At 40.3% G+C, this 15,956-nt stretch overlaps 1 protein-coding gene across 1 annotated transcript in view; it reads left to right on the plus strand.

Moving 5' to 3' along the window:
- ITGA8 (integrin subunit alpha 8) overlaps window positions 1–15,956 on the plus strand; it is a 191,292-nt gene that overhangs the window by 78,317 nt on the left and 97,019 nt on the right. Inside the window, exon 13 of the mRNA XM_040450953.1 lies at window positions 1,659–1,850. Within this exon, the coding sequence (XP_040306887.1) occupies window positions 1,659–1,850 (192 nt within the window). The remainder of the gene's footprint in view (window positions 1–1,658; window positions 1,851–15,956) is intronic.

Below are 15,956 nucleotides of genomic sequence, written 5' to 3' on the forward strand. Positions count from 1 at the left end.
TGTGTGTGTGTGTGTGTGTCTCAAAATAAATAAACTTTTTTAAGTGGGCAAAATAATGCCAGACTGGGATGAAACATGGGACCGATGTGGACGGACCTAGAGGAAGTGAAAGAAGGGTCCCTTTGCACCTGCCACGTGATGCAATCTTCATTTTCCACAACAATCTGAGATTTGGGATAGTTTATTCTTACCTGTTAAGTGAAGCTGGAATGATAATCCTTGTTACGTAGTCAAAATCCATTCACGATTTACTTAGTCTTGTCAAACTTAGGAGCAAAGAGAAATAAATGACAAAATGGGGATACATAATTGTCACCCGCTGTGGCGAGCTATTATGTTATTGTGTTATTGGTGCTCTTTTTTTATGTAAAACTAAATATTCGAGTGTTTTATGTTTTTTAAATTTATGTATTTATTTTGTGAGAAAGAGAGAGAGAATCCCAAGCAGGCTCCCGCTTTCAGCACAAAGCCTGAGGCGGGGCTCGATCCCATGAACCATGAGATCATGACCTGAGCAGAAATCAAGAGTTGGACGCTTAACCGACTGAGCCACCCAGGCACCCCTTGTGTGTATTGTTTAGAACAATTCTGATGGACACAATGTGTGGAAGTTAACTTTCATTCAGTGCCATATTTAAGTGGGAGTCGAGTGGTAGGGTCCTTTCCAGGTTTCTCTGTATCCTCTACTGTAAAATGGGTCCTGCCTACCTCATGGGTTGATGTAATCATTACATTAGATAATCTCTGTGAAAGAGATTGTTTTTTTTTCCTTTTAACAAGAAACTCGTAAGTACCCTGCAAAGTTGTCTCGCCTGTTCTACTCAGCCTAGTGATGGGACCCAGCCCTCCCTGTGGCTTGTTGCTAAGTTCCCATGTAGATCATCCTCTGCCTTGCTCCTCCAATGGGCCAAGTGCTTTCCAACCTTGGACCTTTGCACACCAGTTCTTTCTGCCTGGAGCGCTCTCCCCTCCGATTTCATATGGTTGGTTTCATCTTGTCCTTAGATTTCCATTTCAGCGTGAGCCTTAATGACACCTTGCCTGATCCCCTAATCTAAAAATAATAACCTGACAGAGTGCCTGGACGGCTCAGTTGGTTAAGCAACCTACTCTTGATTTCAGCTCAGGCCATGATCTCACAGTTCGTGAGATCAAGCCCTGCGTTGGGCTCTGAGCTGACAGCACGGAGTCTGCTTGGGATTCTCTCTCTCCCTCTTTCTCTCCCCCTCTCACGCTCCCTCATGCTCTCTCTCTCTCAAAATAAATATTTTTAAAAAGATATGTAAAAATAACAACCATTCTCTATCACATTAATATTTTTGGTTCTTCTGCATAGAGTTTGTCACTTGTCCATATTTCCTTGATCGCTTCTTTATTCAAATTGTCTACTACCTGCACTAGAGTATGAATGTTCGGAAAGCAGCATCTGATTTGCTGTCACAACTGCTGCGTCAACACATAGTAGTCGCTCGATAAATATTTGCAGGTTGGATAAAAGGCAAACAAATAACTTATGGTTGCTGCAGTATTATGAAATTTTCATGGAAAGCTTAATAAGCCCTTTGGATTTTATGATACGGCTCTTCGATTGCACTTCATTCTACGTCTCAAACATTCTTCCTGACTTAAAAAATATGTTTATGTGTGTCCGTTTGTAGACATTGCCATCGGGGCACCCTTTGCAGGCAAGGACCAAAGAGGCAAAGTGCTCATTTACAATGGGAACAAGGATGGCTTACACACCAAGGCGTCCCAGATTCTGCAAGGATTGTGGGCCTCCCAGACCATCCCTTCTGGATTCGGCTTTACTCTCAGAGGAGATTCAGACATAGACAAGAATGATTACCCAGGTAAGGGTTTCTTTCTTTTCCCATGAGAGTCCACTTCGCAGAAGGAAGCCTGTTCTCGGGACAGCGCATCATGTGAAAGTGGTTCCCCTCCTGAAGGGGAAGGCCAAGCTTACCCACAGATGGCCCCGGGCTTTTGTCCATGATTCCCAAGTGACAAAACAGGGAAGGCGGACAAAACAAACACTCCCCTTCCCGCCAAGAAACCATGTGAGAAAGGCAAGGTGGCTTTTGAAAACCCGCACTGGACGCAAAACTTGTCAACTTTGCGACAAAAGTTTTTGTTTGAAACCCCTCAGTAAGCTGTTGTCCATTGATGAAGACTTGCCTCAGGGCCAGCTAGAGCAATTTATTTTAACCCTGTAATTCCCTTTTGAGCTCATAGTTGCTGTTAATTAACTCATGAGCCTCAACATTTCTGTCATCAAGCTCATGCTTTTGGAGCATAAGTATTTTCTAGCCGTCTTTGGGGGTTTTTCAAAATAGATTGCGTATTTCAAAGTGGAGCAAAAGGAGCTTGTTGATAAGAAAGATGGTAAACTGTTCTTGGTGACTTCACTCCGACTGAGGGCTCGTGGAAATTATACCGCCCAGCGAGATAATTCACGGTTTGGGCGTGTCGGAGGAAGGCACAGTTTGTCTTAACGGATTGTTTTGGGAATCCCAGGGTTTTCAGCAGAGAACATTAGACTTCTTGGTTTTATGATGCAATTTTCATTTTTATGTTAGTTATTTTAAAATGGTTTCAACAAATACTTAGAAATTACTACTAGTTAACCAACAGCTTCAACTATTTATCAAAACCTTTCTCATTCCACCACGTTCACGCCAATTGGGTGCTTTCCATATGTCGAGGGTTTTTTTTTTTTTTTTTTCTGGTTTGGGGCAACATTCCAATACACTGACTGCCTAAACATACATAACTAATTCCATCCTTCCGTTTTCTCTTCCCCTCTGGCATCAGGCAAAAAGGATACTGTATCATCTTCTCATAAATTTGCCAGAAATCTTTCCTGGCACCACCAAAGACGTTCTAATGGGCTCAAAGCAGATTTAGTTTTATATCGTATACGAATACATCCTACCTCAGCAATTTCAAGAGCGTCTAGTTAAGTTTATTTTCTTAGGTTATACTATACTAGTCTAATCAATGACGTTAGTGGGGTTTTTTGGGGGGCAGGAGGGTGTCATTCATAATCCATTCTATTTTAAATAATCCAAAAATTAGTCCCTTATGTGATTTCTTCCCAAAATATGTCAGGATGATTCATGAAATTCAACTCATAGGCTGTAATCTTAGATGAAGAGTTATTTTTGGAAAGCTGTTGCTATTCATTATGCTTGTCATATTCTTACCTCAGTACCAGGGAACTTGACAGACAGGTGGCTGTACCTTCCGCCAGGTAAAGGAAATAAGGGATGTATTGCGCACCTAGGAAGTTCCTCAGCTTTCTTTCAAGTCTCCTAAATAAAAGCCAGGAAGGAGAGGATCATGAGACAATTTTTACCTCAAGGAATATTTCTTCTGGGGGTGGGTGGAGGGTTGAGGGAGCGGGGAAAGAGGAGGCAGACAGGGAAGAGAGAAGCTAAAGTAGGTAGATGTTGGCAACTAGTCCCCTGTTAATTGTGTCTTCTTTTATCCCTTCTTAACAATCGGAAAAAGGTCATTTGAAGCCATTCGTTAACCGTACCTACTGAGGCTGATTCAATTAATACTAATTAATGAGGTTAATGCAGTCTGTGTATCTGTCTGTAAAGTAAATGTCCTTCACTAAGGCAGGACCATTCATGCCCCTAATTGGATTCTTATCCCTTGAGATCATCTCGAGGCATTCGGTGTGCGACTGTACATCTTCTTAGTAGACTTGGGTTCTGGTCCCGGTTCTGCCTCTCGAATGGAAATGTGGATGTCTTGTGATTCATGATCCTAGAGCATTTTCCTTGATCCCCATCTCTTTACAAAAGAATGACATTCAAAGAATTCTCCTTAGAGTGACGCCAAGTCCCCAGAGACCTGTGCAGAGGCAAAACCCTAATGGAGGGGTAATAACTACATTCTCTTCACCACTACGATGGATTTGAAATCCACAGGCATAATTCAGGAATCAGTTGAGCAGATGTTCATTTAGATTCAAGACTTTCTCCTTTCCTGTCTCTGAGGCCACTCTTTCAAGGAAGGGAGTGGCAAAGGGCGTGCCTGTTGTCCAGGGACTAGGAAAGGGACATCCGGCCCAAGTGCATCACCTGTTTTTACTAGCTTCTGCCTGAAGGATAATTCAGTCTCTCCTGGCCTTTCACGCAGTGCTTAAGTTTCTGTGGTTAATCCCATGGCCTCTGTAGTGGCCACTGCTCGAAAGTTCCATGGGTCATGAGTCCTCATTCTATTCTGGCCTCTTCTGGTCCGTTCTTAGCATGTGCTTCCATACTATGGTTAGGACCCAGACATTTACAGGTTAGGTTTTCAGGTTTCTGAGATTGTTTATCCACCTGGATTATTCCTTTAGCTATTGCTAAGTTATCACCAAGACACCTTATTACTCCAGCCTAATGGAGTTTCAATCTTCTTAGGTTTTGCCTGGGAAATAGCAGTGTTCCCCCACCCTGAGGCTATTGGGTGGCATGCGTTCCAAATCCTATAGCTCATTTTATAAACTGTGTGTCCTGGTCCCCCATGGTCTATCTTGTGATTTTTTCCAAACCAGTTCTACCTGGAACTTACAAAGAAGTATAGTTTTCTTTCTCTTTGGGGTCCTGCTCTCCCAAATCAAAATTAATCTTCTTTCAGATTATGGTGCCTTCCAGGAGTCTCAAAATCCATTTAACAAGTTGACTTTCTTCTAAGATATATCTGGTGGCTTCAATAAGCAGTGATTCTCAATCTTAGCTGCACATCAGAATCACTTGGGGGAACTTTATTTTTTTTTTAATGTTTTTATTTATTTTTGAGACACAGAGAGACAGAACATGAGCAGGGGAGTGGCAGAGAGAGAGGGAGACACAGAATCTGAAGCAGGCTCCAGGCTCTGAGCTGTCAGCACAGAGCCCGACGTGGGGCTTGAACTCGCGGAGTGTGAGATCATGACCTGAGCCGGAGTCGGACGCTTAACCGACTGAGCCACCCAGGCGCCCCATCACTTGGGGGACCTTTAAAAACTCTGTCTGCTCAGGTCACTCTCCAAGCCTAGAGTCAAACTCTCCAAAGTCAGAACCTCTGGGAGGGGGTAGAGCTCAGACCAGAGTAACATGGGTAAGTCACTTGGGTGATTCCCATGTTCAACCCACCTGAGAACTAATGACATAGAACAAAGTTCCCCCTTTAATGAGTATCAAATCAACGGGCATCTTGTTAGAATACAGATTCTGATTCAGGTCAAAGAAGTGGGAAAGACTCCTCCTTTCTTCCGGCTTCCCAAGTTCTATCACTGCCTCACGGCTTCATACTACATCCTGAGTAGCAAGCTATTTTGACCTACGGAGTCTGAGATGAGGTTCTTACCCAGGACCTTTACTGTGAGAAACAATGCTCTCAAGGCTTTGTGCTCAGTTCCCATGCCTACGGTAGTTGGATATGCAGTGTTCTCTTTTGGCAAGGACCCGTTCACTAAACTCTGCCATTCCATTTATTCTTCTCAAGTTGCCAAACTAACCCGAGGGTCTCTTCTCCAGGTCGCCTCTGTGTGGTTACGGCCATTGGGATGCATGGCCCTGATACATGCTCTGGCCTCATCTGGAAAAACTAAGGAAGGTCCGTTGAAAATACTCAGGGTTTTTTTGTGGTGGTTTTTTGGGTTTTTTTTGCATGCACTGCTCTGCATCTCCTGGGAGTTACCTGTGCATTTAAAATGATGCCTCATTGGCTTCCATGTAAAATATAGGATCCATTTGTTAGGGATTGGCCCACCTTAACCTGGCTTAAGCCGTAGAGGGAGCCATTTATATTAAGGCTATAGGAATATCTCAAGGAAACCTAAAGACAGCAACTCTCCTAGGCCTCTGGATGGGACTGACTGACTGAGATCCTGGATGGCCAAGACTTCCTTTATGCCTCTCTCTTACTCTTGCGTCTGCTTTTCTTTGCACATCTGCTTCTCTCTCTTCCCCTCTCTCTCTCACTCCCCTTCTCTCCCTCTCCCTGTCTGGACCACAGTTCTCTGAGCACATAGCGAAGTGTCAGCTCAGGCTTTGCATGTTGCAATTTTACTCACTCAAGGAGACTGTCTACAATTCATCTCAGTCCCACATTGTAGGGAAGGGCATCGTATAGACTCCACGGCAAAGGGTGACATCTTCCAAAGAAAGCAGGCGTTGACTTGTGGACTGGGCAAGTATGCCAGGGAATACACGCCTTGATGCCCCTGTGAAACAAAACAAAACAAAATGGCCCTAGGAAATACGAAGGGAAGGAGAGAATTGAAAACAAAAATCTTTCGTTATAAAAATTAAGTAATAAAAGTGGTTGTTAATTGCTCATCGCTCTTTGTATGTTTGTTCCTCTTGTTTCAAGGTCCAGAAGAAAAATACGTAAAGAAATTCCTTCATTCAGCCAAAACATATGTATTAGTGTTTGCTATGTATTAGACATCGTGCTGGGGGGATAGTGGCAAGGCGTCCACTGTCACTACCTTCCCAGAGCTGACATTCTAGGTGAGAAAGACAGTTAAATAATTACAATAAAGTGTGAGCATCGAAACACTGAAGGCTTTAAACGCTAAACCGGTTTTGGAACATAATAACATCTGAAAAAATTCAAGCATGGCTGCTGAACATTATGCTTATGAATTTTAAGTCTATTATGATAAAAGTATCGTTGGCCTTTGGAACTTCTGTAATGATTTGGTCTTCATTAAATGAATCAGCTGAGGAAGAACTATGAGCTCTGCGGTTCCTCAGATAGGCACCTCCACTCCCCCTGACAAACTTCCAGGAGCCAGGCTAACTCCATGATCAGGGCTACAAATTATGTCCAGGTTGTGTCCAGCCAAGGGGCAGGTGAGGGCAGATTCATATACCAGGGAGTTCCCTCCCTGCAGGATGGGGCAGGGCCACCTTTTTAAATGCACACACAGGCATGGTGGGATCTCAGTGGCCCTCCATTCTAAATAGATCAGAAACAAAAATCCCAAAACTCTTCCCTCTTTCTACTTGGTCACCTGCAGAGTTCAGGTAAAGACAAGTGCCCAAGCAAACGGTAGATTTGACATTCTGCATTGAAATCAGTCAAACCCATAGGAGTTGCTGTTAAATGGAACGCACTTGAAAACCTGGGCTTACCCAAACTGATGGCTTCTGAAGGGGTAATTTATCCCATTCCTTACGTGAATGCTTTTTACCTCATTTTAGGCACCAAGTGTTAGCAGCCGTGTCTGCGAGCAGAGCCGTGTTGGCTTCCCCTCGTCTTCACTGCCTGCCATCTACCCACTTCCAGGCACACTGCTATGAAACCTACCTGTGATAATGGCAGGCACACATGTTACCCGTTCCTTAGATAGCGTGCTCTCTCTCTCTAAAGATAGATACGCTTTACATGTTTAGTGATACAAGCCAGCTGCCTTTTGCAGGAAGAAAGAGTAAGGTTGATGGTGATGTTTGATGTGCGTTTCTTTGCGAATTACAGCTGTTTCACCTTCCGGACTGACGAAAAATCAGGTCACATAGGACCCGAAATAATCAAAAGCACAGACGTGCAAAAGGTGGCTTGATTTACTACTATGCTATCCACTGCATAGCAGAGAAATACAGTTCATATCCTCTGGAATATTATTTTTGAATATTTCTTATGCACACACGTACATACACTCACACTTATATGTGCATATGTGTATATATGCATGCGTATTGTGTGTGTGTGTGTGTGTGTGTGTGTGTGTGTGTATATGTACCCCAAGAGAGTTTATAGGGTAAGGTTAGATGATACTCCATATTTTTCTTTTTGGGAAACATCAAACCCGTATAAAAATAACCTATTAAAGTTAGCAACGTGTCTGGGAACAGGAGAAGGGAAATCAGACTGGCCAGGTTAAGAGTCCCATCCATCATTGATGGGCTGTGTGGCAATGAACAAATTACTTGAGTTCTCTGAGTTTCTATTTCCTTACCTGAAATTATAAGGCTAATGATATTTCCTTCACTTGGTTGTGTGTGTTTGCACTTTCTAAGTGTGGAAAAGGTGTTTACAAAATGTTGTGAAATGGCTTAGAACAAAAAAGGAAATCCATCTGATTGACATGAATACAAACAAAGCTAATTTACTTCACAGACCTATTGGGCCACATAAAATGCTAAAAAGCTGCATTCTAGGATTCTGGAGATGGGCGAAATGGGTTTCAAACTTGACCCCACTGTTTCCTAGCTGTATAAAAGCATAAGACAATTTCCTAACCTCTCTGAACTTCGATTTTCTTCTCTGTGAAATTGGATATAATAAGTTGGTTTAAAGATAAAATGGCATTATTTATATAATGTGAAATGAGATGATGTGTTTAAGTTAAAATGAGATTACATAGAACATAGGTTAATAAATGGCAGCTCTCCAATCAAGTTTTCTTTCTTTCTTTCTTTTTCTTTCTTTTTTTTTTTTTTTTGAGAGAGAGAGAGAGAGAATGAGCAGAGGGGGGCAGAGGGAGAGAGAGAGAGAGAGAGAGAGAGAGAGAGAGAGAGAGAGAAAATCTTAACAGGTTCCATGCCCAGTGTGGAGCCTAATGTGGGGTCGATCTCACAATCCTGGGATCATGACTTGAGCCAAAATCAAGAGTCGGTCGCTTAATCTCTGCTTTGTCCTTTTTTTCTCTCTTTGTTCAGGGTCTCACTGATGTCCTCCACTCTTTTTTTTTTTTTTTAATGTTTATTTATTTTGAGAGAGAAAGAGATTGTGAGAGAGAGTAGAGGAGGGGCAGAGAGAGAGAGAGAGAGAGAGAGAGAGAGAGAATCCCAAGCAGGCTCCTTAGGGTCAGCACAGAGCCCACCCCTGGGCTCTATCCCACACACCATGAGATCATGACCTGAGCTGAAACCAGGGGTCAGACACTTAACTGATTGGTTGCCCCCCAATTAAGTTTTGAAACAAGACTATATTTTGGAGGCATTATTTTCTTATACACACTATTGCTATTATTTTCTTTTGCTTATTTAATTCCCATAGTCCCCATATATTTTCTTCCCCCACCCAGACAAATAGGAATATGAAAGGAGGAACACTGACATTGAGACTCTGTTGGGTTGGCAGTCTCTTGTAAAAGTCCTGTTGCTAGGCCCTCACTAGAATCTTCTGCTAATGTCATGCGGTTACTGCCCTGCTATGATGTAGCCCCACCACTCACCCCATCCTACCTCCCACCCCTACATGGAAGATGGTGCACAAGGGACTTCTCCCATTTCTCACTACTGTGATTTATTGGACGCCAAGAATGGAAAATGTTCTTCCTTCTTAACCTCTTAACCAGTTAAAGGCATTTAATTTCATATAAATTGGGCCTGAACTAGGTGACGACAATGGAAACTGACAGGAAGGAATTAAAGAAATCATGTAAATGAAAAATAGTCAAGGCTTGATAATGACTGGCCGTGATAGAAGGTAGAGGATGTGGGGTTAGTAAGGAAGAGATGTTAAAGATGGCTCTGGAATTTTTATCCAGTGTACCCAAGAAAAGAATGGCATAATGGACAGACATGGGGAGATTTAGTTATAGAAATAAAGAGATTCTACTATAGAAATAGTATTTGGAATAATTTTCCTAATATCTAGATTAACCATTCAGTATTTTTTTAGGTTTATTACAGTAAATAGTATCATCAGTATACATATGTAAATAGGAGTCATTAGTATATTGATTCCTGGCACCAAAATTCGTTTTCCTATTCCAAATATGGATGGATTCAGGTTTCTGTTCTGGTGCTGATTAGAAAATGAGGGTTGGGCAGAGGAGTATCTCGTATACGTTAATTGAGTGAAAACATTTCAGAGAAGAAACAGCTGTGATAGTCAGAAATCCCTAAAATTCAATGATCTAGCCTAATCCTGTTAAACATGATTGTATAACAAGACCATCTGCTAAATGCACAGCCCAGACTTTGGAGAGCGGAGGAGGGGAAGTACAGATTCTGCTGAGGTGCAGAAATCTTACAGGCAATGAAAACTAGGGGAAAACATGGGCTGAATGCCAAGACTATCATTGTCTTGTTCAAGCCCATAATGCATGATGATTATACCATGAAGCCATCTCAGACAATTATACCAAATGGGAAAAAAAAAATGACCCATTATTTGTTTTAATGAGTGCTGTGTGCATGAGTGTGTGTGTGTGTGCAAGCAAACAACCAAGCAAAAGAGAACCTACACATAAGAAATAAAAGGGTGGTTTTAACCAAAGGGAATAATGCATAGTCATACCTTGAACTCCTTGAAATTGATTTGAAGTTTAGTTGAAGTAAGTTCAAATCTATAGTCAAAGTTTATTTCTACTTCTCAAACCCCACTATTCAGGTTTTCCTGAAAAGGAAAACATTATGTTCCTTACTGAGCAAGATTTTCATAATTTCAGTATAAATAAATTGTAAATTAGAATATTAACATTTCTTATAAAAAAATCTTGTGAGTTAGATTAAATGGAATTAATTAAGTCAACCGACAGAGTTCCTGGGCTTGAATTCAGCCATCCATAAAGTGGAAGTAAAAGTGAATGGAGACATAAAACATTTGAGTTCCAGAACCAGTTCTCCCAAGATAATGTTATTTTAGTAACTCAGCTTCTCTGGGCCTGACTTTCCTCCCCTGAACGTGATATGGATGAATAGAAAGCTTCTCCAAGCTTTCTGATTCTATAATCAGATTTTATAATCCAAGATCTAGACTTACTGCCTTCCAGATACAGACACTACAAAAAAAAGAGAGAGAGAGAAAGCGAGAACTGTAGGCCAATATCTCTGATGAACATAGATGCAAAACTCCTCAACAACTGAACCCAACAATACATTTAAAAAATCATACACCAAAATCAAGTGGGCTTTATTTATGCAAGGGTGGTTCAATAATCCCAAATCAATCAAAGCGATACATCACATCAATAAGAAAAGGGATAAAAACCACGTGATCATTCCAATAAATGCAGAAAAAGTACATTTGATGAAGTACAACATCAATTCATGAAGAAAACCCAAAACCAAGTAATTTCAGACAGAACATACCTCATTATAATAAAGACTGTATGTGGAAAACCTGCAGCTAACATCATACTCAATGGTGAAAAACACAGCTTTCCCCCTAAGCTCAGGAATAAGACAAGGACGGCCAATCTCAGCCCTTTTATTCAACATAGTACTGGAAATCCTAGCCACAGAAGTCAGACAAGAAAAAGAAATAAAAGGCATCCAAATTGGGAGAGAAGTGAAACTGTTACTATTTGCAGATGACCTGAAATTATATATAGAAAACCCTAAAGACTCCACCAAAAAACTACTAGAACTGATGAATGAATTCAGTAGTGTCTCAGGATACAAAATCAATGTGCAGAAACATGTTCATTTCTCAATGCTAATAATGAGGCAGCAGAAGGAGAAATTAAGAAAAATTATTTTTACAATTGCACAAATAATAAAATATCTAGGAATAAAGTTAACCAAGGAGGTGAACCGAGGAGGTGAAAGGCCTGTACTCTGAAAACTAAAACATTGATGAAAGAAATTGAAGACAACACAAACAAATGCTTTTTCTGCACCTACTGAGAGAATCATATGGTTTTTAGCCTTTCTTTTATTAATGTGGCACATCACATTGACTGATCTGCAAATATTAAACCAGTCCCACAGCCCACGTATAAACCCCACTTGATCATGGTGAATAATTCTTCCAATGTACTGTTGAATTCAATTTGTTAGTGTCTTGTTGAGTATTTTTTCATCTAGTTTCATCAGGGATATCGGCCTGTAATTCTTTTCAGTGAGGTCTTTGGTTTTGGTTTTGGAATCTTTGGTTCATAGAATCAGTTTTGAAGCTTGCCTTCTGTTCCTGTTTTTTGGAACAGTTTGAGAATAGGTATTAACTCTCCTTTAAATGTCTGGTAGAATTGCCCTGGGAAGCCATCTGGCCCAGAACTCTTGTTTGTTGGGAGATTTTTCATTACTGATTCAGTTTCTTTGCTGGTTATGGGTCTATTCAAATTTTCTATTTCTTCCTATTTCAGTTCTGGTAGTTTGTATATTTCTAGGAATTTGTCCATTTCTTCCAGGTTGCCCAATTTGTTGGAATATAATTTTTTCATAGTATTCTCTTATAATTGTTTGTATTTCTGTGGTATTGGTTGTGATCTCTCCTCTTTCATTCATGATTTTATCTATTTGGGTCCTTTCCCATTCTTTTTGATAAGTCTGGTTAAGGGTTTATCAATTTTGTTAATTTTTTTCAAAGAATCAGCTCTTAGTTTCATTAATCTGTTCTACTGTGTTTCGTCTGTTTTTTCTATATTGTTTATTTCTGCTCTTATCTTTCCTATTTCCCTTATTCTGTTGGCTTTAAGCTTTATTTGCTGTTCCTTTTATAGTTCCTATAGGTGTAAGGTTAGATTGTGTATGTGGTACCTTTCTTGCTTCTTGAGATAGGCCTGAATTGCAATATACTTTCCTCTTAGGACTGCCTTTGTTGCATCCCAAAGGGTTTGGACTGTCATGTTTTCATTTTCATTGGCTTCCATGTATTTTTTTTTTATTTCTTCATTCATTTCCTGTTTAACCCATGCATTCTTTTGTAGGATGCTCTTTAACCTCCATGTATTTGAGGGCTTTCCAAATTTTTTCTTGTGGTTGATTTTGAGTTTCATAGACTTGTGATCTGAAAATATGCATAGTATGATCGTGATCTTTCTGTACCGGTTGAGGGCTGATTTGTGACAAAGTATGTGATCTATACTGGAGAATGTCCCATGTGCACTCGAGAAGAATATGTATTCTGCTGTTTTAGGGTGAAGGTTCTGAATATATCTGTTAAGTCCATCCAGTCCAATGTGTCATTCAAAGCCATTGTTTCCATATTGATTCTCTGCTTAGACAATCTGTCCACTGCTGTCAGTAGGGTATTAAAGTCCCCTGTTATTATTACATTATTACCAATGCGTGTCTTCATATTTGTAATTGATTTATATATTTGGATGTTTCAGGATGGGGGCATAAATATTTACACTTGTTAGATATTCTTGATGGATAGAACCAAAGGTGTAATCATCAAGACAGCATGGTACTAGCACAAAAACAGACACATAAATCAATGGGACAGAATAGAGAACCCGGAAATGGACCACAAATGTATGGCCAACTAATATTCAACAACGCAGAAAAGAATATCCAATGGAAAAAAACAATCTCTTCAGCAAATGGTGCTGGGAAAACTGGAAAACAACATGCATCAAGATGAAACTGGACTACTTTCTTACACCATACACAAGAATAAATTCAAAATGGATGAAAGACCTAAATGTAAGACAGGAAACCATCAAAATCCTAGAGGAGAAAATAGGCAGCAACCTCTTTGACCTTGGTTGCAGCAACTTTGTACTAGACATGTGTCTGGAAGCAAGGGAAACAAAAGCAAAAATGAACTATTGGGACTTCATCGAGATAGAAAGTTTCTGCACAGCAAAGGAAACAATCAACAAAACTAAAAGTCAACTGACGGAATGGGAGAAGGTATTTGCAAATGACGTATCAGATAAAGGGTTAGTGTCCAAAATCTATAAAGAACTTACCAAACTCAACACCCAAAAAACAATCCAGTAAAGAAATGGGCAGAAGACATGAATAGACACTTTTCCAAAAAAGACATCCAATCATCACTCATTACCAGGGAAATACAAATCAAAACCACACTGAGATACCACCTCACACCTGTCAGAATGGCTATAATTAACAACTGAGGAAACAAAAGATGTTGGCAAGAATGTGGAGAAAGGGAAACACTTTTGCACTGTTGGTGGGAATGCAAACTGGTGTAGCCACTCTGGAAAACAGTACGGAGGTTCCTCAAAAAATTAAAAATGGAATTACTCTATCACCCAGCAATTGTACTACTAGGTATTTATCCAAAGGATACAAAAAGGCTGATTCAAAGGGGCACATGCACCCCAATGTTTATAGCAGCACTATCAACAACACCCAAAAGATGGAAAGAGCCCAAACGTCCATCAACTGATGAATGGATAAAGAAGATATGGTGTATATACACAATGGAATATTAGTCAGTGATCAAAAAGAATGAATTCTTGACATTTGCAACAACACAGATGGAACCAGAATGTATTATGCTAAGTGCATTATATTAGAGAAAGATAAGTATATGATTTCACGCATATGTGGAATTTAAGAAATAAAACAGATGAACATAGGGGAAGGGAAAGAAAAATAAAATAAGATAAAAACAGAGAGGGAGACAAAACATAAGAGACTTTTAACAAACTGAAGGTTGCTGGAGGGGTGTTGAGTGGGGGGATGGGCTAAATAGGTTATGGGCATTAAGGAAGTCACTTGTTTTGGTGAGCACTGGTGTTACATGTAAGTGATGAACCACTAAATTCTACTCCTGAAACCAATACTGCATATGTTAACTAACTTAAATTTAAATTAAGAAATAATAATAATAATAATAATAATTTTTTAAAAAAAGAAAAAGAAATTGAAGACAACACAAATAAATGGAAAGATATTCCATGCTCATGGTTTGGGAAAACAAATATTGTTAAAATGTCCATACTACCCAAAGCAATCTGCAGATTTGATGCAATCCCTATCAAAGTACCAACAGCATTTTTCACAGAACTAAAACAAATAATCTTAAAATTTGTGTGGAACCACAAAAGACCCCAAATAGTGAAAATCTTGGAAAATCTTGGAAAAGAAGAACAAGACAGGAAGTGTCACGATCCCAGATATCAAGTTATACAAAGCTGTAGCAATCAAAACAGTATGGGACTGGCACAAAAATAGACACAAAGATCAATGGAACAAAGTAGAGAGCCCAGAAATAAACCTGTTATTTATATGGTCAGTTAATCTTCAACAAAGGAGGCAAGAATATCCAAAGGGGAAAAGACAGTCTCTTCAACAAATGGTGTTGAGAAAACTGGACAGCTACATGCAAAAGAATGAAATTGGATGACTTTCCTACACCATACACAAAAATAAACTTAAAAGAGATTTAAGGACCAGGGGTGCGTGGGTGGCTCAGTCAGTGAAGCATCTGACTCCATCTTGGCTCAGGTCATGATCTCATGGTTTGTGAATTCGAGCCCTGAGTCAGGCTTTACGCTGGCAGTGCAGAGCCTGCTTGGTATTCTGTCTCTCCCTCTCTCGGACCCCCTCAAATGAATAAATAAACTTAAAAACAACTTCACAAAAGGGATTAAGGACCTAAATGTGAGAACTCAAGCCACAAAAATCCTAGGAGAGCACAGGCAGTCATTTCTCTGACATTGGTCATAGCAACATTTTTCTAGATATGTCTCCCAAGGCAAGGGAAACAAAAGCAAAAGTACACTATTGGGACTACATCAAAAGAGAAGTTTTCTGCACAGCAAAGGAAACAATCAACAAAACTAAGAGACAACATACTGAATGGGAGAAGATATTTGCAAATGATATATCCAATAAAGGGCTAGTGTCTAAATACATATACAGAACTATACATAACTCAACATCCAAAAAACACAAATAATCCAATTAAAAATGGGCAGAAGACATGAACAAAGATCTCTCCAAAGAAGACATAGATATGAGCAACAGACACATGACAATATGCTCAGCATCACTGATCATCAGGGAAATGCAAATCAAAACCATAATAAGATATTACCTCACACCCGTCAGAATGGCTAAAATCAAAACACAAGAAACAACAAGCGTGGGTGGGGATGTGGAGAAAGAGGAATCCTCATGCATTATTAGTGGGAATGCAAACTGGTACAGCCACTGTGGAGGCTTCCTCTATAGATTAAAAATGGAGGGGCGCCTGGGTGGCGCAGTCGGTTAAGCGTCCGACTTCAGCCAGGTCACGATCTCGCGGTCCGTGAGTTCGAGCCCCGCGTCGGGCTCTGGGCTGATGGCTCAGAGCCTGGAGCCTGTTTCCGATTCTGT

Source organism: Herpailurus yagouaroundi, unplaced genomic scaffold (assembly GCF_014898765.1).
Source record: "Herpailurus yagouaroundi ecotype Mexico unplaced genomic scaffold, PumYag 203, whole genome shotgun sequence".
Lineage (NCBI taxonomy): Eukaryota > Metazoa > Chordata > Mammalia > Carnivora > Felidae > Herpailurus > Herpailurus yagouaroundi.